At 42.1% G+C, this 25862-nt stretch overlaps 1 protein-coding gene across 5 annotated transcripts; it reads left to right on the forward strand.

The window, feature by feature from the left end:
• LOC8057962 (F-box/FBD/LRR-repeat protein At1g13570) lies at nt 20480-25246 on the forward strand. 5 transcript variants are annotated; one of them, XM_002459745.2, is made up of 4 exons: nt 20480-20879; nt 21852-22846; nt 22925-23074; nt 24065-24540. In XM_002459745.2, the coding sequence occupies exons 2-4, from the start codon at nt 21968-21970 to the stop codon at nt 24356-24358; spliced, it is 1323 nt and encodes a 440-aa protein (XP_002459790.1). In that variant the 5' UTR covers nt 20480-20879; nt 21852-21967; the 3' UTR covers nt 24359-24540. The 5 variants fall into 5 exon arrangements, with proteins under 5 accessions (XP_002459790.1, XP_021310642.1, XP_021310643.1 ...); XM_021454967.1 differs by lacking the exon at nt 24065-24540 and adding an exon at nt 25065-25246 and having other exon boundaries at nt 20482-20879; XM_021454968.1 differs by having other exon boundaries at nt 20483-20879; nt 24159-24317.

Genomic DNA, 25862 nt, shown 5'->3' on the forward strand with positions numbered 1-25862 from the left:
ATGCATAGTGATATTAGCAAGGAATATGAGAAACATAGCAATCACTCCCCTGTAATAATGTTGCTCTGCCAGCCCAATACACGAGAGGGGGACTATATAAGAATCAATGAAGCTGTCACTATCACGAACTACCCCACGATCTGGCATATTGGGTACAATCGCAGATAAATACGGTATAAGCACCACGCCTACACAATATCTATCATTTACCCATGGATCCAATGGATAAACGCTATACGATCCTAAGCATGTATATAGATCCAATCTAACTAAGCCAAGTATATAACTATGATAAACTAAGAACAATATAATCTTGAATATAAACAAGTAGAGCAAAGTCATAAGCAATATATGGAAGTAGAACAAAGTCATATTCATAATATTGAAGAACAAAGACGAACAATTAGAAGAACAATTAGAGAATTACCAAGAATCCTCTTGATAGATCCGAAAACCAATCGAATCCCTCAGGCGGCCATAAGAGCGGCCATCATCACTGTCTGCTGAGCCTAGAACACAAGCTGCTGCTCCTGGAAGGTCAGAAGCTATCGCTGGAGCTCATCCTGCCTAGCCTGCATGGCTGCATTGATGGCAGCCTGGTCCCTGTCTCTCCTCGCCTGCTCCTCAGCTGCTCGGCGCTGATCTGCCCTCATCCCTTCTAGTATAGCAAGCAAAGCGGGGTCTGAAGCACTCGAGGAGCCTCCTGTCTCGTGGTCGTGTGTCCTCGGAGGAAGATCTGACACTGGAGGACGATAATCATCGTCCGAGCTATCCGAAGCAAAGTCAAAACCCTTCTCAGCCTCTGCATCAGCAAACGTCCCAATGGCGATATCCTGCTCCTCCTCAGTCTCTGGGACTACCCCTGAACTGCGAGTGCCCCTAGGAGAAGGTGGGGGCACCGGGCCACGCGGTGCTGCAGGAGGTGGTGGAGCTTGTAGGTCGTAGTGAGCTCGCAACATCTGCTAGGGGTCGTAGTGAGGGAAGACCGTGTCGGAGTCTGTCAGCTCTCTCTGCAGGTGAGCTGGCAGAGGTACTGGCCTGACACGAAGAATAAGCAAGGTGATCCAGTGTGCATACGGCAACTGACGCCGTCCCCTAAAGCTCTCTGAGATAGTATCCTCAATCTCTGAGACTATCAGATCCCATAAGTCAAACGGAGTCTGTGAGATGAGGTGAGCTACTAGCCACTGTTGTATCCTGGTGAAGCCGTCTCTGTAGCCTGTCCTAGGAAGAAGTGTCTTCCTCAACACAAAGTCGAGGATCCTGGCTGGGCGTGTCAAATCTCCCACCGTCCTGCTGGAGCCCTCTCCAAAAGGCGGACGGAAACAGGGAGCCACAAAGTCAACCGGTGGTATCTCACCACCATGAGGACGTCGAGGGGGCTCGAAGTTCCTGCAGCACAACTGGTGAATCCTGGTGGGGTAGGCTCTCAAGCCAAGTACCTCTCGGGCACGCTGTGCTGTCACCCTGTAGTCAGTCCCTGCCAGAGCGTAGTGGATATAGCTATGATCTGGTGAAATCCACACTAAAGCATAGAACTCTCTGACCCACTGCTCACAATAAGTACCAGGGAGAGCCAGTAACTCTGGGAGGCCGTGGAGGTAAGTGAAGTACTGTCGGATGTCTGCCCCAACCACATTCCCTAGAATCTCAAGGTCGATCACTCTGTGCTCCCTGAACTGAGACTGTGAACGAACTAGTGCCTCGTAAATGTCCTCCTAGACCACTGTGTAGAACCTAGCACTAGCTCGTGGATCCCTAGCAGCTGGAAACCAAGTGGGAAACGGGACGAAGCAAAGCTGCTAGATCTCTCGAGCTGACACTAGAGTGAGGTCCCTGTGAATCCTGATTGGTCCCTGACGAGGAGCTGGAGTGCCTCGAGCTGGTGTAGAACGAGCAGTGGAAGTAGACTGGCCCTGTGTACCAGTCCTGGGGATGGCCTGAGTACGAGTGCGAGTCGACCTCCTGAGGGGCTGCTCCTGCTGTTGTGCCTCTGCTGGACTCTCTGCCTGGGCCTCTGCCTCTGTCTCTGTGTCTAGATCCTCCTGAGCTAGATCTCTAACATTAATCCTGACACGCTATCCTCCTATCATGATGGTGCCAGGGGGTGATCCATGATGAGCCTCGGCTTCAAGAACTGCACGCCTCTGACGTGGCGTGAGATCAGCCCCAATCCTCACGGCACCTGAGCGTTCACCCCTCTCAGCTGCTTCTGCTGCTGCTGCGACTGCCTCTGCTATCTCTGCCTCTCTATCACTGGCCTTCCTCTTCTTGGTGGCCAACTTCTTGCCTTTGCCCTTCTCTGCCGCTGACAGGCGACGGGGAGGATCACCTCCACCATCACCTCCTGGGGAATCTCCAGCGCTGGCTGCCAGACCACTGACGTTCTTGCAACGAGCCATCGCAAGAATCAATGCGCTGCAAGAGATAGAAAAGATAGGGCATACATAAGAAAACATAATAGCTAGAGGTGAGAAAACCCTATAGATCGCAAGAACAGATAAGGAACGGGTGCGAACGGCTTACGATCGGGCGACGAGATGCGTTCCGGATTACAGATCGCGATCGAGAATCACCGGAGAGCGCAAACCAACTCCACAAGGTGCTGTAAGGATAGAACGAATTGAATCGTCGTCAAAAACAACAATTAGATCCATTCACACATAAAATCAAACACCTTGAGTGCAGGAAACAGAGAACTCACCCAAACCCTAACCACCTGCAGGAGGGAGCCTCAGCACGAGGAGAGGGAAAGGGAGAAAGCCTTGGAGCACATCTGCGCGAGGGGAAAACTCCGAGGTCGCCTGGGATCGACGAACACGACGGCGGCGGCGGCTCGGCGATTTGCTAGGGCATGGGGGCGAGCAACGGCGTCACGGGGAAAGAAAAGGATTTGCCCCGAAAGCAACCCCCGAGCGCGGGTTATAAGCGCCCGCCGCGGGGTCACCGGACGCACTTAAAGTGGCACCGGACGCGTCCGGTGACCACCGGACTCATGCGCAGAGAGGTTTGCAACTCGGCATGTCACCGGACGATGGCCACCGGACGCTGGCCGTAGCGTCCGGTGCCCTAGGGCACGCCAGGTGAGCACCGGACGCACCTCACCGGACGCTACAGGGACACTATTCCTGCATCCGATAAGTGCAATCTGGCACACTCACCGCACCGGACGCACCGAGACAGCGTCTGGTGCATTGTCCGGTGCCCCTCTGAGTCCTTTTTCAACTTAGCACTACGTCCGACTTTGACCCAACCAGGTTCTAACTTCAAAGGCACACAAGTAAACACAAAGTGGAACTGGTATGAGTGACCTCTCTCAAACCCTCAAATTTTCACAAATATTTAGCCATAGGCTTAGTAGTTTTTATGAAAATAGTTCGAGAAATCACCAAGGAGCATCATATGGCCATAAAGCTAGGGGTTTGAATCACAATAAGCTTTGAATGCTCCCCCTATCTATGGACGAACACAGCGGATGCTCAAAGAATAACCGAAAAGAAACGGTCAACTAACAAGCATGCATATGATATGAGTTGAGATGCAATACTTGAAAGTAAACTAATGTTTGTCAGGTTTGATCCAAGGTTAAGCTTTTTCACACACACAAGGGGGGTTATCTTAACCATGTTAGACAAGCCCTACACACAAAAAAAAATTATTTTAGTTTTAGTATGCATGATATGCAAAGCAAAAACTATTTACAAATTTCAACACACAACTTTATCTTTTAGTGAAGTTAGAGAGATCAAGCACATTAAGTTCATTTCTTAACATACAAAACCTAGCTTCATCTAGGGGTTTTGTGAAGATATCCGCCAATTGATTTTCCGTTCCCACATTCTCTAGAGATATGTCACCTTTAGCAACATGATCCCTAAGGAAGTGGTGGCGGATGTCAATATGTTTTGTGCGGGTGTGTTGAACCGGGTTGTTTGTAAGTTTTACGGCACTTTCGTTGTCACACAACAAAGGTACTTTGTCTAGTACTACTTCATAGTCTAGCAAAGTTTGTTTCATGTAGAGTATTTGTGCACAACAAGCACTGGGGCAATGTATTCCGCCTCGGCCGTTGACAAGGCAACACTATTTTGTTTCTTTGACATCCAAGAGACAAGTGATCTACCTAGGAAGTGGCACCCTCCGGATGTGCTTTTTCTATCAATCCGGCACCCGGCATAATCCGAATCGGAGTAGCCTACAAGTTGGAATCTTGCAGCTTTGGGATACCACAAACCTAGGCAAGGTGTGTATTTTAGATACCTAAGAATTCTCTTGATGGCAATCAAGTGAGATTCCATAGGCATTGCTTGATATCTAGCACACATACACACACTAAACATGATATCGGGCCTAGATGCGGTGAGGTAGAGTAGACTTCCTTTCATGGAGCGATAGAGAGTCTTGTCAATTGGGTTACCTCCCTCATCCAAGTCGAGATGCCCATTTGATGCCATGGGAGTCTTGATTGGCTTGCAATCCATCATCTTGAACCTCTTGAGAAGATCTTGTGTGTACATCTCTTGAGAGATGAAGACTCCTTCCTTCATTTGCTTGACTTGAAATCCTAGGAAGAAGGATAGCTCGCCAATCATGGACATCTCAAACTCCTTGGACATCAAATCACCAAATTCCTTGCAAAAATCTTCATTAGTAGAGCATAAACTTGGCAAATGAAGATTTCCCCATTCATTTTCTTGGTGAAGAGTGTTGTGTCAACTTTCCCAATCTTGAAGCCCTTCTCAATGAGGAAGTCCCTAAGCCTCTCATACCAAGCTCTAGGGGCTTGCTTGAGACCATAGAGAGCCTTGTACAACTGGTAGACATGCTTGGGGTACCTAGGGTCTTCAAAACCGGGGGTTGCTCAACTAGACAAGCTCATTAATATATCCATTCAAAAAAGCACTTTTCACATCCATTTGAAATAACTTGATATCATGACTAGATGCATATGCAAGTAGGATACGGATTGCTTCAAGTCTTGCCACCGGTGAAAGGTTTCACCAAAGTCAAGACCCCACTTGTGAAAAGCCTTTTGCCACAAGCCTTGCCTTGTTGCGCACCACTTTGCCTTGATCATCCTTCTTGTTCTGGAAGACCCACTTTGTTCCAATCACTCTTGCATCTTTGGGTCTCTCTTCAAGTGTCCATACTTGGTTGCGAGAGAAGTTGTTCAACTCCTCTTGCATGGCCATGATCCAATCCACATCACGAAGAGCTTCCTCTATGGTCTTTGGTTCATCTTCAAGAGACACAAAAGCGTGATGTTCAATAAATAAAGCATGTCTAGAGCGTGTAGTTACACCACGTGATGGACTCCCGGTGATGAAATCTTGAGAGTGATCTTGAAGGAGATGTGATGTTCTTCTTGGCGCCACTTGAGGGGTTGGTTGGGGAGCATCAACATCTTGTTCTTGTGCCACCGCTTGCTCATGAGTAACTTGAGTGTCTTCATGAGCATCTCTCACATCCTTGTCTTCATCTTGTGGTACATGTGAGATGGATGGTGGCTCAATGACTTGCACATCATCATCTTCTTCTTTTGGCTTGATGTCTCCCACCGGCATGTTCTTCATGGCATCCCTCAATGGTTCACCACCTACATCATCAAGATTATCACTTGCTCCTTGGGAGCCATTAGTTTCATCAAATTCAACACCAAAAGTTTCTTCAACCATGTTTGTGGCATGGTTAAATACCCTATATGCCTTGGACTTTGATGAATACCCAACCAAGTAGCCAATGTCACATCTTCTTTGGAACTTTCCCAAGTGTTGGCGCTTCTTGTACATGTAGCATTTGCACCCAAACACTCTAAAGAATGAGACATTGGGCTTCTTCCCATTGAGCAACTCATATGGTGTCTTCTCTAGGAACTTGTGAGGAAAGAGCCGGTTTGAAGCATAGCATGCGGTGTTGATTGCCTCGGCCCACATCTTCTCTGAAGTGTTGTACTCATCTAGCATTATTCTTGCCAAGGTGATCAATGTCCGGTTCTTTCTTTCTACAACCCCATTTTGTTGTGGTGTGTATGTTGAGGGAGAACTCATGCTTGATTCCCACTTCATCACAATACTCTTCAATGTTGGTGTTGTCAAACTCTTTGCCATTGTCACTTCTAATTTTCTTGATCTTGACTTCAAATTGATTTTGGGCATTTTTTGCAAACTTCTTGAATATAGATGCAACTTCGGCCTTGTCTTGCAAGAAGAATGTCCAAGTGTACCGGGAGAAATCATCAACTATGACCAAGCAATATTTGTTGCCTCCAAGACTAGTATATGTGGTTGGTCCAAATAGATCCATGTGAAGTAGCTCAAGCACTCTTGAAGTAGAGAGGTAGGCCTTGGTTGGATGAGTGTTTGCAACTTGCTTGCCCGCTTGACATGCACTACAAAGCTTGTCTTTTTCAAAAGTCACATCCTTCAAGCCTCTAATCAATTCTTTCTTCATCAACTTCTTGAGTGTGCCCATTCCAACATGTGCTAATCTTCTATGCCACAACCACCCAAGTGAAGTCTTGGTGAATAAGCAAGTCTTGACATCAACTTCATCGGATGAGAAATCAACTACATATAGGTTGTTGTGCCGGAAGCCTTTGAATATCACTTCATTGTCATCTTCCTTGGTCACAATCACTTCTTTCTTCTTGAATAGGCATTCAAATCCAAGATCACAAAGTTGTCCAACCAAGAGCAAGTTGAAACTCAATGATTGCACATAGAGCACATTGGTGATGGAGTTGTCATTTGATATAGCAACCATTCCTAGTCCTTTGAACTTGCCTTTTGAATTGTCACCAAATGTGATCTTCTCTTGGTTGTCAACATCTTCATCAAGAGAGGTGAACATCCGGTGTGGCAGAACCACCCTAATTATATGGCCCATATGCACTTGACATTATCCTTAAGACCTCTGACTACTGCACATGAGAGTCATATAACTTGGATAGTCTGTCAGGTGCCCTCGGAGGACCCCGAATCATCCACATTTTAACTCATACAGGATCAACATGGAGTTACCACAACATTACAACATTTGTTACAAAAATAACTTACATCGGAGTGTGAAAGATTTATAACTTAATTTACAACATATGATGAAGTACAAACTTAACTAAATTTCCAAAAGGTGTGTAGAGTAGCGGAAGCATCCTAGGTGAAGCTTCTAAAGTAGAAGAGGTGGATAAATCATGTCGCGCCCACCGACATGACCTCCATTAGCAGCATAAGTCAGCACCTGCAATAGGGGTTATAAAACCCTGAGTACGGGAGTACTGAACAAGACTTACCCGGCGGAAAAAGGGAGAACTTAGGAATGCAGGCTTAGGGTAGACAAGGAGTGGCTGAGCAAGGAGCCAAATTGTTTTGCCAAAAAGCTTACTAATAGTGCATCCTTACTTTCAAGTTTTACCCACGAATTCCTCTCCTCAAGAGGTCGAGGAGTTCGAGGACAGTCTATCTAGTTGCTTCTCACAGACAAGTCTGTAAGTTCCTAGTCCTTAATCAAAGTATTATCTATCCAACGGCCATAGCTTCATGTCACTCTGAGTCCAGGAATTGGGATCCGAACCTCATGAGACATTTCCCCCTTTCTCATTTTACCACTTAGTTGCATATTTAACTACGATAAGGGTCGAAGGAATTGAGTCTCCCAATCGGGGAGCAATGACGATTCGAATCGCTTAGCAATCCAGCTGGAGTTCCTAACCACCCGACATATGTAGAACCAAATCTTGCATATATCAACCCAAATCTAGCTCTCCCCAAATTTGACCAGGTTCGCGGCACCCGAGAGCACAGTACCCCACCATCCAGCCCATTTGCCAGGAGGGTACACGCTACTCTCGCCATCGCTCCACGCCTAGTGCGCGAGTAGCTGTTCGCGTCGAGGGATCACAAGACCGGGTTTACCGAGGGCAAGTGGCTAGTACTATAAATTCTCAACCCAGCAGGCCATCAACGGAACGGTCCTTAATCGACACAGTTGGAGACACTACTTTAAGACTCCATTCTTAAAGCAAGTCCACCGACCGGTCTCAAGTTAAAACATCATTGACCATAAGTGTATCCCACAACAACCCTTCAAACTTTGTTTGAAAACCTATCTAGTAGTAGGGCTAAGCATCACTACGCAATTTTAAAATAAAATAGGTGCCAAGGACAAGATAACAAATATCAAGGTAGTAAATGCAGCAAGTAGGTTAACCCAATTCTCAACTACCTAATGCAGCATTTTCAATTCATAAGTGATACAAGATTTAAAACATTCAAGGAGGGGTTAATGCATCCGGGGCTTGCCTTGGTTGCAGAGCTGAGAGGGTTCCTCGGAGACTTCCCAAGTCTCGGATCCTACTTCTTCGAACGGAGCACCGACCTCGGGGTTCGGTTCAACGGTCGCTCCTTCGGTCACGTGCACTATACGTAAAATGATGGATGCTCATGATATGCGTATGACCAATATTTAAGAAGGACCGAGTTAAGTACAACTTTTCTTCTCGGTGCAAAACAAGCTAAACAGTAATTAGAGTTGTTTATCATTTTAGTGTTTTTACCCAAGAGGTTGCATTAGAAAAATTAATATTTTTCCTAATTCATAATCATTCTTAATTAACTAATTGTTAACCCTTTTTATCTAAATTAATTCTTAATTAAGTATTAGTAAGAGTAATTAAGTATTAATACCAAACAATAATTAAATGCCAAAGTTCATTAAGATTAATGACCCCAGGTCATCACACAATTCTAAAATCACTCAAATTCTAATTTGGAAATTAAGCTACTCATTATTTAAGTAAATGCTAGCTAAAAACAATCAACTCTATTTGCACACATAACCAGGACAACAGCATATACACAACTTCATTCAACCATAATTAGAGATCCAAGCATCCAATAAAGGTGATATTAGACTTTCTGGAAAGATTAGATAATTTTCTACAACTTTGTTATTATCTTCCAGAACTGATTTAATAGATAAGATGGCCAAATAGCATGAAGAAACAATCCTGTCCAGATATTAGACAGAGTCAGACATTAAGTTTTAAACATCTATAATCAGAGTTCTAGATCACCAAAAGTCATGATTCATAACATTTTGGAAAGCTTATGAAAATTTCTACAATTTATCTTTCATCATCAAAGCATGATTCACAAGTTTAGTAGGTCGAAATTGCACAACTACAAAAACTGATCCAGGATTTGACAGATAGGAACCATTTCTGAAACTTAAATTTAAACAGGCATAACTTAGAAACTATAGGGTCAAATACCACCAAAATTTAACACCAGTTAGATACATGAATTATATACAAATTTGTTATAGACAAGTTTCACATCCAACATTATCTACCTAGAGCAATTCATAATGTTCCAAAAACTATCGAGAAACCACTAACAATTGAATTACAGAGAAATAACATTTTTATGTTTCAAACTTGAACCTGGGCAAAACCCAGCTCACCAATAGTTGAAATACATCAAAGAGATACTAGAAAATATCATGGCCATCCCTAAATAAATACCTTTCATGTCTTTATTAATTTATTTAGATAAATAGACAAAGTAATAACCATATATCAAAACTACACAGTAAATTCTGAGAAAACTACAGAAGCTCATATATGCTCTCCAAAGTCTATTGTATAAATTTCATGCCATTTGGATAAGTATAGCAATTTCCATAAAAAAGATAAATTTCCATCACAAGGAAGCATGTAACAACAAGATAAATAAGAAACTCGACATTTTCTACAAACACATAGCTAAATTATGTATCTATATGATATAACAACCTCATATAAAGGTACAGGAACCATATTTTTATATTTATTAATTTTTAGTTTAATTATAGACAATTTAATAAGCACTAAACAAGATAAAATAATAACTTAACCATATATCATCCACTAAACATGAACTTTTTACTGCAACACTCACATAACATCATGAGAACACCATAAAAATTTCACACCCATAGGAGCTACACAGAATGAGATATGAATTTCTCCTTTTTAAACATAATTAAAAGGCACAAATCATAACTAATTATTTTATTACAAAACATGGCCAGTTTCATATTTTTAATAAAAACTAGATATCTCAAGGAGCACAACAAAATTTGGTTCACCAAAATTGGAGTTACCAAACTCTAGATATGAATTTTCAAAGATTCAACAAAACATCTACAAACAAGTCCTTATAGCACTATTCACCTGAGTCACAGTCTGTGCAATTAGACCCCTGGAGAACTTCAAATTGTCGCGCGAAGTCCCTGGTCGCGAACTGGAAACAGGGGAACTCGCCGGAGATCGTGGTTTCGGTCGTGCGGTGCTCGTCGGCGGCAAAGGAGAGGTGTTGGAGCTTGAAGACGCCAGGCCGCACCTTCGCGTGCCCTCAGTTTAACTGAATATGGCCCATGGACATCTGGCCACGCGTGCCCGTGGTAATGGCAGCAGCCATGCCGGCAGCCGCTGCAGCAAGCAGTCCTCCAATGGTGGTCACGATTAAAGGAAGGGCTCGGGAGATTCAGCGCGAGCTGGTGAAGGCGAAGGTGCATCCGATTTGGGCGGAGGTGAACCGGACAGGGAAGCTCACGGCAGCCCTGGTGCGGTGGCCATGGTGGACGGCCGTGGCAAAAGAGGAAGAGCAGGGGCGAGGTTATAGTCTCCTTCGGATAAGGACGTCGCGAGATAGGGCAGGGATAAGCAAGCAGGCGAGCAGCTACGTGGAGAGGCATGCAAGGCGCCAGCACGGCCACGGCGGCGTCCGGGAGGTGGAGCTGGCCAGCGGCCATTGGCCGAGCTACTGTAGCTCGTCCTAATCTTCCAGATTCAAATTCAAATTACTTTCAAAATTTGAATACAACTCAAATTCCTATCAAAATAACATTTGTTAAGAATTTTGAACTCTACAAATCATATTTAATAACCCAAAGCAAATTTTGAATAGAGAGGGACGAATTTAAGCCAAACAAATTGAAATTCAAAAATTCAATTTGGGGGCAAAACTGGTTTGAATTGGGGCAGAATAGAAATTCTAAAATTACTTTTGATTTTTCTCAACAACTTGAAAAACTCCCAAAATAAACGTTGTTCATTTTGAGGAGCCCTACAACTTTCATTTTGATCACTTTTCAAGATTCCAAATAGGTTTTGAATTAGGGATTAAAATTGGAAAAGGGGACAATTTCTAGAAATCTGTATTTTCAAAATTACTTTCAATTTTGTATTGAAACTTCAAAAACTCAAAACACCAAAGTTGTACACCTTGACAAGATCTACAACTTGGCTTTTGAACTCATCCCCAAATTTTGCTTAGTTTTTAAGTTACACAAAAGGGGGTAAAAACTGGGGTTGAAATTAGGGGTTTTTCTTAGCTGCCTCCCTACAACCCTCCTTAACAAGGGATTAAACAACCATCACAAGCATCACTTCACAAGATAAACACACTTTAATTCCCTAAGCACAATCAACCAAAATAAACTTATTTTAAGTTGATGCATCATGATGTGCTCAACAAATATGCTCTGCAATGCTTATGATGACATGATCCAGTTTTAGTGTTCGTAACATCAGGGATGTTACAGCCCTTCCCCCTTAAAGAAATCTCGTCCTGAGATTTCTAGGGTACTAAAACCTGTGGGGTTAAGTAATGGAAAAGGAAATGTGTCAAGCACATTAACTTCTGAGAAGTTCATAAAACAATTACAATTGGTCCGAGAATTACAACTAAGATCAACAGAATGTTGTAATCAATAAGAAATTTTAGAGAATTCATAAGAAGATATGAATCACCAAATGAACTTCCAAGGAGAATGAAAGCACACTAACAGTAGACTATAGTGGAGCATGACCAGAGATCCCGATGTTTAACGAGCACCCTGTAGTATTTCCTTATGGCTGCAGTCCACAGGAGACTACAAGGTTCGACGCTATAACGTGATCACGGATCATGGTACTTACTATAGAGTATGGTTACAATAGCTTTTAATCAACCTATGTTGGTATTTAAAGTCAAGGGAAGAACATGTGTCAGAGTAGAAGTGATCAAGGTGTGACACATGCATGAATTGAGAAGTCAAGGAGTTATCTCAGGTCTTCATATTTATGTTGGTGATCTATCAATATGCATCCAAAAGTATCCCCAAGGATGGGAACTTTGTGGAGCAAGGATCGTCAAAAAGGATATTTAATTTGGATGAGACCTGACACATGACGAGATTTATTGAATAGAACAACTATAAGGAGAATAGTTGTCCTGGATTAAAAAGGGAATCTATAACATCCTTGCATCATTATTTTAGAGTGAATGATATGATGTATGCTCGCCCTGTACGTCTTCACAACGTTAGCTAGGAGGTAACTACTTATATAGGGCATACTTTATACATTATCTTTATCGCTCTGGATGGAATGTTGCAAGACTTTTGACAAAGCATTGTTGGAGTAGTTTGATTCTTCACTTGGCTTGTTGAAGAAGAATTGAAGTCCCTTTCAATGCCTTCTATTTGAGTCAGCAGACAGTCTTCACAGAACTTGGATAGCAAGAATAAGAAAAGTTAAGTAGGATTTACAAGTCGTTATCCTCAAAAACTTTTAATTTCGAAATTCCTTTTGAAGTTTTCACAAGTAAAGTTGCAGAAGATCCATGTATGAGCTCCGATACCACTCTGTGGCAGAACCACCCTAATTATATGGCCCACATGCACTTGACATTGTCCTTAAGACCTCTGACTACTGCACATGAGAGTCATATAACTTGGATAGTCTGTCGGGTGCCCTCGGAGGACCCCGAATCATCCACATTTTAACTCATACAGGATCAACATGGAGTTACCACAACATTACAACATTTGTTACAAAAATAACTTACATCGGAGTGCGAAAGATTTATAACTTAATTTACAACATATGATGAAGTACAAACTTAACTAAATTTCCAAAAGGTGTGTAGAGTAGTGGAAGCATCCTAGGTGAACCTTCTAAAGTAGAAGAGGTGGATAAATCATGTTGCGCCCACCGACATGACCTCCATTAGCAGCATAAGTCAGCACCTGCAATAGGGGTTATAAAACCCTGAGTACGGGAGTACTCAACAAGACTTACCCGGCGAAAAAAGGGAGAACTTAGGAATGCAGGCTTAGGGTAGACAAGGAATGGCTGAGCAAGGAGCCAAATTGTTTTGCCAAAAAGCTTACTAATAGTGCATCCTTACTTTCAAGTTTTACCCACGAATTCCTCTCCTCAAGAGGTCGAGGAGTTCGAGGACAGTCTATCTAGTTGCTTCTCACAGACAAGTCTGTAAGTTCCTAGTCCTTAATTGAAGTATTATCTATCCAACGGCCATAGCTTCATGTCACTCTGAGTCCAGAAATTGGGATCCGAACCTCATGAGACATTTCCCCCTTTCTCATTTTACCACTTAGTTGCATATTTAACTACGATGAGGGTCGAAGGAATTGAGTCTCCCAATCGGGGAGCAACGACGATTCGAATCGCTTAGCAATCCAGCTGGAGTTCCTAACCACCCGACATATGTAGAACCAAATCTTGCATATGTCAACCCAAATCTAGCTCTCCCCAAATTTGACCAGGTTCGCGGCACCCGAGAGCACAGTACCCCACCATCCAGCCCATTTGCCAGGAGGGTACATGCTACTCTCGTCATCGCTCCACGCCCAGTGCGCGAGTAGCTGTTCGCGTCGAGGGATCACAAGACCGGGCTTACCGAGGGCAAGTGGCTAGTACTATAAATTTTCAACCCAGGAGGCCATCAACGGAACGGTCCTTAATCGACACAGTTGGAGACACTACTTTAAGACTCCATTCTTAAAGCAAGTCCACCGACCGGTCTCAAGTTAAAACATCATTGACCATAAGTGTATCCCACAACAACCCTTCAAACTTTGTTTGAAAACCTATCTAGTAGCAAGGCTAAGCATCACTACGCAATTTTAAAATAAAACAGGTGCCAAGGACAAGATAACAAATATCAAGGTAGAAAATGCAGCAAGTAGGTTAACCCAGTTCTCAACTACCTAATGCAGCATTTTCAATTCATAAGTGATAGAAGATTTAAAACATTCAAGGATGGGTTAATGCATGCGAGGCTTGCCTTGGTTGCAGAGCTGAGAGGGTTCCTCGGAGACTTTCCAAGTCTCGGATCCTACTTCTTCGAACGGAGCACCGACCTCGGGGTTCGGTTCAACGGTCGCTCCTTCGGTCACGTGCACTATACGCAAAATGATGGATGCTCATGATATGCATATGACCAATATTTAAGAAGGACCGAGTTAAGTACAACTTTCCTTCTCGGTGCAAAACAAGCTAAACAGTAATTAGAGTTGTTTATCATTTTAGTGTTTTTACCCAAGAGGTTGCATCAGAAAAATTAATATTTTTCCTAATTCATAATCATTCTTAATTAACTAATTATTAACCCTTTTTATCTAAATTAATTCTTAATTAAGTATTAGTGACAGTAATTAAGTATTAATACCAAACAATAATTAAATGCCAAAGGTCATTAAGATTAATGACCTCAGGTCATCACACAATTCCAAAATCACTCAAATTCTAATTTGGAAATTAAGCTACTCATTATTTAAGTAAAGGCTAGCTAAAAACAATCAACTCTATTTGCACACATAACCAGGACAGCAGCATATACACAACTTCATTTCAACCATAATTAGAGATCCAAGCATCCAATAAAGGTGATATTAGACTTTATGGAAAGATTAGATAATTTTCTACAACTTTGTTATTATCTTCCAGAACTGATTTAATAGATAAGATGGCCAAATAGCATGAAGAAACAATCCTGTCCAGATATTGGACAGAGTCAGACATTAAGCTTTAAACATCTATAATCAGAGTTATAGATCACCAAAAGTCATGATTCATAACATTTTGGAAAGCTTATGAAAATTTCTACAATTTATCTTTCATCATCAAAGCATGATTCACAAGTTTAGTAGGTCGAAATTGCACAACTACAAAAACTGATCTAGGATTTGACAGATAGGAACTATTTCTGAAACTTAAATTTAAACAGGCATAACTCAGAAACTATAGGGTCAAATACCACCAAAATTTAACACCAGGTAGATACATGAATTATATACAACTTTGTTATAGACAAGTTTCACATCCAACATTATCTACCTAGAGCAATTCATAATGTTCCAAAAACTATCGAGAAACCACTAACAATTGAATTACAGAGAAATAACATTTTTATGTTCCAAACTTGAACCTGGGCAAAACCCAGCTCACCAATAGTTGAAATACATCAAAGAGATACTAGAAAACATCATGGCCATCCCTAAATAAATACCTTTCATGTCTTTATTAATTTATTTAGATAAATAGACAAAGTAATAACCATATATCAAAACTACACAGTAAATTCTGAGAAAACTACAGAAGCTCATATATGCTCTCCAAAGTCTATTGTATAAATTTCATGCCATTTGGATAAGTATAGCAATTTCCATGAAAAAGATAAATTTCCATCACAAGGAAGCATGTAACAACAAGATAAATAAGAAACTCGATATTTTCTACAAACACATAGCTAAATTATGTATCTATATGATATAACAACCTCATATAAAGGTACAGAAACCATATTTTATATTTATTAATTTTTAGTTTAATTATAGACAATTTAATAAGCACTAAACAAGATAAAATAATAACTTAACCATATATCATCCACTAAACATGAAATTTTTACTGCAACACTCACATAACATCATGAGAACACCATAAAAATTTCAGACCCATAGGAGCTACACAGAATGAGATATGAATTTCTCCTTTTTAAACATAATTAAAAGACACAAATCATAACTAATTATTTTATTACAAAACATGGCCTGTTTCATATTTTTAATAAAAACTAGATATCTCAAGGAGCACAACAAAATTTGGTTCACCGAAATTGGAGTTACCAAACTCTAGATATGAATTTTCAAAGATTCAACAAAACATCTACAAACAAGTCCTTATAGCACTATTCACCTGAGTCACAGTCTGTGCAATTAGACCCCTGGAGAACTTCAAATTGTCGCGCGAAGTCCCTGGTCGCGAACTGGAAACAGGGGAACTCGCCGGAGATCGTGGTTTCGGCCGTGCGGTGCTCGTCGGCGGCAAAGGAGAGGTGTTGGAGCTTGAAGACGCCAGGCCGCACCTTCGCGTGCCCTCAGTTTAACTGAATATGGCCCATGGCCATCTGGCCACGCGTGCCCGTGGTAATGGCAGCAGCCATGCCGGCAGCCGCTGCAGCAAGCAGTCCTCCAATGGTGGTCACGATTAAAGGAAGGGCTCGGGAGATTCAGCGCGAGCTGGAGAAGGCAAAGGTGCATCCGATTTGGGCGGAGGTGAATCGGACAGGGAAGCTCACGGCAGCCCTGGTGCGGTGGCCATGGTGGACGGCCGTGGCAAAAGAGGAAGAACAGAGGCGATGTTATAGTCTCCTTCGGATAAGGACGTCGCGAGATAGGGCAGGGATAAGCAAGCAGGCGAGCAGCTGTGTGGAGAGGCATGCAAGGCGCCAGCACGACCACGGCGGCGTCCGGGAGGTGAAGCTGGCCGGCGGCCATTGGCCGAGCTACTGTAGCTCGTCCTAATCTTCCAGATTCAAATTCAAATTACTTTCAAAATTTGAATACAACTCAAATTTCTGTCAAAACAACATTTGTTAAGAATTTTGAACTCTACAAATCATATTTAATGACCCAAAGCAAATTTTGAATAGAGAGGGACGAATTTAAGCCAAACAGTTTGAAATTCAAAAATTCAATTTGGGGGCAAAACTGGTTTGAATTGGGGCAGAATAGAAATTCTAAAATTACTTTTGATTTTTCTCAACAACTTGAAAAACTCCCAAAAAAAAGTTGTTCATTTTGAGGAGCCCTACAACTTTCATTTTGATCACTTTTCAAGATTCCAAATTGGTTTTGAATTAGAGATTAAAATTGGAAAAGAGGACAATTTCTGAAAATCTGTATTTTCAAAATTACTTTCAATTTTGTATTGAAACTTCAAAAACTCAAAACACCAAAGTTGTACACCTTGACAAGATCTACAACTTGGCTTTTGAACTCATCCCCAAATTTTGCTTAGTTTTTAAGTTACACAAAAGGGGGTAAAAACTGGGGTTGAAATTAGGGGTTTTTCTTAGGTGCCTCCCTACAACCCTCCTTAACTAGGGATTAAACAACCATCACAAGCATCACTTCACAAGATAAACACACTTTAATTCCCTAAGCATAATCAACCAAAATAAACTTATTTTAAGTTGATGCATCATGATGTGCTCAACAAATATGCTCTGCAATGCTTATGATGACATGATCCAGTTTTAGTGTTCGTAACATCAGGGATGTTACATCCGGGGATCTCCGGTCATATGTTGAGTGCAACCACTATCAATTACCCAATGTGATCCACCGGTCTTGTAGTTCACCTACACACAAGAGATGAAGCTTGAGATTTAAGGACCCACATTTGCTTAGGGCCCTTGACCTTCTCTACTAGTTGCTTTGGCACCCAAATCTTCTTTGGCCTTTGCTTGTTAGGCAGCCCCATGAAGCTAACCTTGAGCTTGCCACTCTTGTCTTTCCTTACAATGTAGTGAGCATTGAATGCAAATGGTCTTGCATGCTTGGGCAAGGGTGGTGGTAGTGGTGCCTTACACTCATGAGCAAAGTGTCCTTCTTGACCACACTCAAAGCATCTCTTTGGATTTGGCTTGCTTGGTTGATCATGAGTGTCTAGTGACTTGATGAGCTTTGTTTGATGAGCCTTGTTTGATGAGCCTTGTAGCCAATCCCACTCTTATCCATCTTCATGACAGTGTTCAAGAAAAGCTCACTTTGAAGGTCCTTTCCTTTTGTGAACTTTGCTAACCCCATGGTTAGATGTTCCTTCTCTTTCTTGAGCTTGCTATTCTCTTGAGTTAGCTTCTTGATGATTGGGTCATTGTTGCTAGCTAACTCATCCAAGATGAATGTCTCATCCTCTTCTTGCTTGTCATACATCAAACCAAGCTTGAGATATTGGTTTTCTTCTTTGAGCAACTTGTTCTCATATGCAAGCTTCTTGTCTTGATCAAGTGACTCAATCACAATTGTCTTGTGCTTGGCTTGCTCTTGCAACTCTTTCTTGAGCATGACAATTTCATCCTTGAGCTTGATAGTGTCCTCATAGCTCTCGGCCACTACCACTTTCTTGCCCTTGCAATCAACACATTTGCTTGTGCTCTCCACAAGTAAGTCATCACAGGATGTGGCTACATCAAGCTTAGCAACATGGTTAGTAGCAACATGTGTTTCATCAATTGCAAGTTCATATGCTATCTCAAGATTGTCATAGTTTGCTTTTAGAGTGGTTAGCTCTTCTTTCATTGCTCTATATCTAGTGATAAGCTCATCATGAACATTCTCAAGTTTATCATGTTTCTCTTTGAGCTCTTTTAATGAGAGTTTGAGCTCCTTGAGCTTAGTGGTCATGATCTCATTTTGATCTCTAAGCTCATCACTAGATTTAAGCTTTGCTAGAAGTGTTTCATTTTCAAGTTCAAGCTTTTCATTTTCACTTCTAGATTTTTTTATGACTTTTGTGTACTTGTTAAGCAATTTTACAAGTTCATCATAAGATGGTGGTTCAAATTCACTATCACTTTCACTACTCTCATCCTCACTTTGTACCTTCCGGTCACCCTTAGCCATGAGGCATAGGTGTGTAGAGGATGTAGGTGGTGGTGAAGATGATGGTGATGAAGCATCGATGGCAATGGCGGCAACCTTCTCATCATCACTCTCATTGCCGAAGGAGTCACCACTAGAGCTCTCAATATCGGTGAGCCAATCACCAACAATGTAAGCTTTGCCATTCTTCTTCTTGTAGTGCTCCTTCTTCTTGCCACCTTTCTTCTTGTATGGCTTCTTTTCATTCTTCTCATCATCGCTTGAGTCATCTTGCTCTTTGTTCTTCTTCTTGTATTTGTCCTTCTTGGGCTTTGGACATTGATGAGCAAGATGGCCAAGCTCACCACAATTGTAGCAATCCATCTCGGAGATGAGCTTTCTCTTGCTACTTGTGAAGAACTTCTTCTTCTTGGAGTCAAAGTTGACTCCATTCTTGTTGAGCTTCTTCAACATCTTGGTGGTTCTTCTCACCATGAGGGCAATGGATGCATCATCATCACTTGAAGTTAATGACTCAACTTCAATCTTCTTGGCTTTGCCCTTGTGAGAAGCTTTGAGGGCCAAGTCCTTCTTCTCCTTCTTGGCCGATGAGGAGCCATCTTGGGGGTTCATGTGCATGTACATCTCATGAGCATTGATCTTTCCCAATATGGCGGTTGGTGTAGCGGTGGAGAGATCGCCTTGGTGAAGCACCATTACTATGTGCCCATATTTCTCAATGGGAAGCACACATAGTATCTTCCTTGCAACATCCGCCGCACTCATTTGAGTGAGCCCAAGTCCATTTAGCTCCTCTACAATGACATTCAAGCGAGAATACATTTCATTAGCATTTTCTTTGGGAAGCATCTCAAATGTATTAAGCTTGTTCATCACTAAGTGATAGCGTTCCTCGCGTTCACTCTTTGATCCCTCATGGAGCGCACAAAGTTCCTTCCAAAGAGCATTGGCGGTTTTGTGGCTCCGAACGCGGTTGAACACCTCTTTGCAAAGGCCTCTAAAGATATGGTTTTTGGCCTTCGCATTCCACTTCTCGTTTTCTTGCTCTTGTGGAGTAAGAGCGGTTTTGTCCTTCTTTCCAGACATAATTATAATAATACCAGTGGGTAGAGTATGACGGTCTCGCGCGTAGCTCCCGCACCGTCGTCGGGTTCCGTGTCACGCTCTAAAACACGCAGCTCCCGCACCGTCATCGTGAACTCCACGCCACCGGGAGCTGACTCGAGGGTGCGCATGCAGCTCTCGCAGCGCTCAAGCCAGTCAGACCCGGACCCCGCCAAAAACCAACCTAGATTCCGTTTTTTGAGAGCCATGTGGGAGAAGACTTGTTAGTGGACCCAACAAATCAAATACTCCCTCCATCCTAAATTGTAAGTTATTCCAAAAATCTTAGAAAGTCAAACCATTTTCACGTTTGACCAAAATTATAGAGAGAAATACTAAGATTTATAACGTAAAGTGTGTATACTATGAAAATATAATTAATGAAGAATCTAATGATATTTGTTGGTATCATAATAATTATTATTTTATCATATAAATTTAATCAAACTTAAATAAGTTTGACTCTCCAAGATTCTTAGAATGATTTATAATTCGGAATGTATAGAGTACTGTACAAGGTACTGTAGCCCACGGGCTCGGCCAGGCCGACGGCCAGCAATCGAACACGGCCTCTGTATACGGAGGGAGTATGTATGTATCCGATACATACATACATAACGCGACCACCCGTGCTACGTAGTGCGCGAGTGCCTTGCGACCGCTCCCATAAACTTTTCCCTTTGTCAAAAAAAAAAACTTTTCCCAAATTATCCGCAGCCACCCCTCAGGAGTCAGGAGCTTCGCACGGCACGGCACGCCGCTCCGCAGTCGGGAACCATGGCGGTTACGCCGCTCCGCACGGCGGAGGGCCACGACGGCGTAGATCCGGACCCCATCCGGAGAGCTCTGAGAGGCGTCAGCAGCGTTCTCGGTCGCGTGGCCTGCGCGCTCGCCCCTGCGGTGGGCTCTTTTGGCACCGACGGCAGCTGCCGTCGCGGTGCGTCCGGTAATCTCGCCGGGATAGCCGAGATCGTGGACGAAGGCGGCGTTGGCGGCCCCGCGGGTATCTGCCCCGTCGGTGGCAGCGTTTTGGTCCGTGTCGGCGACGGCCGTCCTGTCAGGTCTGTATCTCGCAACTGGCTGATTGTTTGTTGTTCGTTTTGATACATAGATCTGAACAGACGACCTTATCCTCGCAAAGTAGCAATAGTGGGAAGTCAAATGATACTGTATTTGCATGAATTTTTGCTGGTTTCATTTGGGGGCTCCCTCATGGCCTTAAAGCTGCGACCTTTGGTCAGGATTTTTGGTGCTTTTGACTGGACAAAGGGTGGTTATTTCAAACCTTTTTTTATTAAAATTAAATTAAGTAAATTTGTTTATCAAGATGGTTTCAGGAAAAGACTATTTGCTCAGCAAATAGTTTTCAGGAAAAGACTAAGACACGATTAGATAATACATAATTAAATCAGATCCTCTTATATCCCTCAGATGCATCAAGTACCAAACAAGATGGTACTTGTGCTCTGTTGTGAGTTGTGACCTGATAGCAGAGGATACAGACCCAAGGCCAGATGCTCGATTTTCATCCAGAAGGAATACTAGCCATAAGAGAATTTTATTTTAACTAAATAAGGGCACAGTGGTGTTTCTATGAGAAAAACCGGATGGACTTTTGATAGCAAATCTACTTCTAAAAACTTTTTTCTATAATAGTGGTCAAAGTATAAGAACTTGAGTACATATGCCATTAACATCTGTTGTTTATTAGTGGAGAAAATATTCACTTCCAAGTCAGTTATAAGTTTGTCATGAGTTCTAAGGTGGTGTAGGGCAAAAGATTTTTCAGGGTTCAACTAAGGAGTTACCATAGTTCTTACGGCGTAAAGGCGAGGCATGGCGATGGGGGGGGGGGGGGGGGGGGGCGCCTTGAGAACTATGGGAGTTACTATGGCATTTTCAGATTGTTGACATACTTTGTCATAGTTCATCTCATGGAATTTTTAGTTTCTATGATCTGTCAGTCCTGACTGCACAGCTATCTTATTGTGATGACATCAGACTAATGGAAGTTCTGCCATTGTCTTGTGCAGCATAGGGAAAGGAAACAACCTTACAAGCAGAAGTGCACAATCAACTCATGGAACACGGCGACCAAATATTAAACTTGAAGATGATGTTGAGAGTAAATTAAATTTCCAAACTTGGGATGGGGTTTGCTTTGCTGCAGGATGTGCTAGACAGGGTGTTTTCAAAATTGCAGCTCAATGAGGTTGTTCGGACCAGTGTGTTGTCAAGTAAGTGGAGGCTTATGTGGGCAATTTCTTCCAAACTAAGGCTTGATGGCCCTACAATATGTGGCCGACCTCGATATTTCTGCAACAAACCAAACTACACCAAGGAATTCATTGATGGTGTTAATACGGTGTTGCAACAGCTTCATGGCAAGGTGGTCGAAGAACTTGATGTCAAAATTGAATTTGAGAGCATATTAGTTGATCATCTGAACAACTGGATTAGTTTTGCTGTGTCATCACTTATGAAGAATCTAGTTCTGGATTTAGCACCAGCTAAATTTGTGGATGAGAAGGATAGGTACATGTTTCCCATTGAATTGTTCGATGGTGCATCCATATCTCGGATACAACATATTAAGCTTAGCTGCGTATCCTTCAGACCACGTTCCCTGTTTAGAGGTTTCCCAAACCTGCGGAAGCTTGATCTGCATCTATTTGATGCGTCTGAAATGGAACTTGATGACATGCTGTCAGGTTGTGCTAATCTTGAGTGGTTGAGCTTCATTAGATGCCAAGTGAATGATGAATTAAAGGTAAAACAGCCACTGTCCCGTTTGCTGTACTTGCGCATTGCGTATTGCAGCATTAAAAAGGTAGAATTACATGCAAAGAATCTCAAGACTTTTGTATACCGCGGGGTGCAATTACCTATTGACCTTGGCGAAGTTAAGAAACTAGAAACAGCAGAACTTCGTTTGTATGGTGTCACTTTTGAGTATGTCCTAAGTGTACTTCCAAGTGTGCTCCCAGGTGTGCAAAACTTCACCTTGAAGACTAGTTATCTACCAGAGGTATGTTGTTGCAACATATTATGAATCTTTAACTCACTTTTTAGTTTTGATTTGATCTGACAGTTTTCTATCTTCCAGATGCCCTTATTACTGGAAAACATTGGCATATTTTCCCAGCTGAGATTTTTACGGCTGTTACTCCGAGTAAATTGTAGTGAAAGCAATAATATTCTCTCGCTGGCATCCTTCCTCAGGGCTGCCCCTTTAATTGAGGAGCTTGAGGTTCATGTAAGTACTCTTTCTGGGTTGCACTCTGCCAGCAGTGATTTCATGCATATGAATATATCATATTTATGAGTTATTTCTTAGTTAAAGAAAGGAGATTTGCTTCCGTAGTTCCGTACCTTTCTTTCTAGTGGAACACTATGCTAATTCATGTAATGTCATATCTAGTTTGGAGACTTGTGGTGAGAGGCCAATAATGAAGTACTGTGCCTATGTAATTGGGAGTTTAATACATATAGGTCCCATCTGATATTGTAACCTGCTGTTGGCGCTTGAGCTTATCAGTTATCAGTAGTGTTTTTCTCTCACAACAAATCAGGCGAACAGTACTTTCAGCCATGACTTTTTTGCCAAGCAAACAGGACTAATTAGTAGGGATGAAAACGGTACGGATATTTTCCGACCGTATTCGAGACCGAATTCGTTTACAGGGGTTTAGATCTGTCCGTATCCGAGTCCGAATATCCAACATCCGATACCGTATCCGTATCCGAATACTTAAATCGTATATTTATGATGTCGACATCCAATCGTATCTTATCCGACATGATTGACATTATCCGTATTTGAATCCGAATCCGACCAGAAATATGAAAACAAATATGATATCGATGATATCCGTCCGTATCCGATCCGTTTTCATCCCTACTAATTAGTCTCATGGAGGGTTGTACCTTCATTTTTTGAAATCGGGTTGTACTTGTTGATTGTCATAGCTATGCACCTCACTAATGCTTAAAGTTCAATTTGTAAACTTAGCTCATAGACTACTTGTCTTGTTAACTTCACTGATGTACTTCACATTTGTACAGACACCTCACCCATTATGAACTTCACTGATGCTTAATGTGTAAACTTAGCTCATAGACTACTTGTCTCGTTAAGTTTGATTTTTTAATAAATACACCCTTACTGATATGAAATTTGGCATCAGAATATACATATCTTTAATGATAAGTACACTGACCATACTTATTCAGTGAATTCTTGCAGTTTGATGCATTTTGCTTGCAACGTGTGGGATGGGGATCTCTCCGGAGTCTTCCGCCTCATTCATATAATTATCTAAGGAAAGTGCATATTACAGGGTTTAATGGGATGATGGGACAACTTGAATTTCTGGCACATATTGTGGAAAATGCCCCTGCCCTAAGGATTTTAAATATTGATCCAAGAAAGAAGTTGGGTCGTTGTACGTGTTCTTTAGATTTCTTGGCTATTCAAGCTTCTGTTACAAGTAAACTTGCTGGAAAAATCTTGCCTGGCACGGAAGTTAACATTCTTTAGGAATTCTTTAGTTACCCTGTGCAAGAGGTCTAATGATGTGCAGGCGCAGCTTTCTTTAGTTGTATTCCTATCATCTGGGCATGTGATGAATCAAATCTATGTAAAAGAAATATTTGTCCTTGTAACACTAAAAAATGAATTTTGATCATTAGAACAATAAAATTCATTAAAAAATGATAATAGTTATTTATTCCTCCATTTCCGTCATATGACATTGAGTAGTTACAAAAAATGAACTCTCACCATATCGTCATATACAATTCAGTAAATTAGGGGCCTGCTGCTTGTCATGCGCCCTGATTCCTTTTTGCAGCCAGAAAGGGCACACATGCCAAAGCCAAATAGTCGATGAGCCGATTGTTCAGACGCTTACAAAGTACAATGTACAATTGGCAGCAAGAAGGGACATAAAACACGCCAAACAACAAATAGTCTATGAGCAGATTGTTCAATGAGATAATATGGAGTAAATTGTACAGTTACAAGAGTTAGAAGTGTAATTGTAGCATAACCAAACTGGAGTCACATATTTCTGCAAGTTACTGCTTCAAGGTGAATTCATTTGAAAGGCCCCCAAAAAATGCACAAACATAAATTGGACCAAGTTAAAAAATGCACAAACAAACATAAATTGGACCAAGTTATCATCTGAGCACATATTAATCACATGTTTCCATAAGTATAACCGTAATATTTGAAACTGCAGGCCAGCACACACTATGGGCGTGATTGGTTGCCCGAGGGGTTTTCGTCCAGGATGAAGTAGTCATCCCAGCCAGACTGAGCAGTGCCTGAACCATGCAGGGAGGCGTGTTTGGTTGCATCTGTTGGAGTAGTACAGGCTGAGGGGTTCCATGTTTGGTTGCCTGTTGGGATGATTTCATAGAATGCACAGATACAGTCTCTCTTGTTTGGTTGTTGATGAATGAAAAGGTGGCAGCACCCATGAATGGTTTTGGTGAGATTACCACCACTGCCAAGCAAACATAGGATAGCATGAATAGAAGATAAAACTTGACTTCCACATACTAATACATAACCTGAGATTACAAAAGAGAGGCGTGCCTCAGTTCTTAGTCATTTGTGACCCATCATTGGCAGTAAGAAACATCTAGACGCACTTGCAGCAACGAGTGCTAACAAAAACACCAAGGCTAATCACTAAAATTGCCAAAAAGAGAGCAATTGCAATCAAAGGAGTCGACGCTGGGCGTGTCTGTTTGGCCACAGCAGTAATGCATGGTTTGTTGCCTGCAGTTTGCTCGAGAGAGAAATCTTCGGACCCCGTGTACTCCAAGAAGGAAGCAATAGCTTCTTCTTTGCATTTGAAGCCCTTGTAGCTGTTGTTACTATACCCAGCAACACCCGCACAGCATTGAGGCCAAGAATCATAAACCCCTGGCTTTTTCCCTCGGTAAACAACATACCAAGTCGTCATTGTTCCCTTCAAAACAACCAGTGCAACCGTTTGTAAGTAAATGGTCTCACCAAACAATTTTAGAAT

Source organism: Sorghum bicolor, chromosome 2 (assembly GCF_000003195.3).
Source record: "Sorghum bicolor cultivar BTx623 chromosome 2, Sorghum_bicolor_NCBIv3, whole genome shotgun sequence".
NCBI lineage: Eukaryota > Viridiplantae > Streptophyta > Magnoliopsida > Poales > Poaceae > Sorghum > Sorghum bicolor.

What these genes read in the sequence shown, in the direction of transcription:
- LOC8057962 (XM_002459745.2), top strand. Translation starts at nt 21,968, where the DNA reads ATGGGGTTTGCTTTGCTGCAGGATGTGCTAGACAGGGTGTTTTCAAAA. An exon ending in AGACTAGTTATCTACCAGAG is followed by an intron (nt 22,847 to 22,924) that starts GTATGTTGTTGC and finishes TCTATCTTCCAG; the next exon opens with ATGCCCTTATTACTGGAAAA. An exon ending in TTGAGGAGCTTGAGGTTCAT is followed by an intron (nt 23,075 to 24,064) that starts GTAAGTACTCTT and finishes GAATTCTTGCAG; the next exon opens with TTTGATGCATTTTGCTTGCA.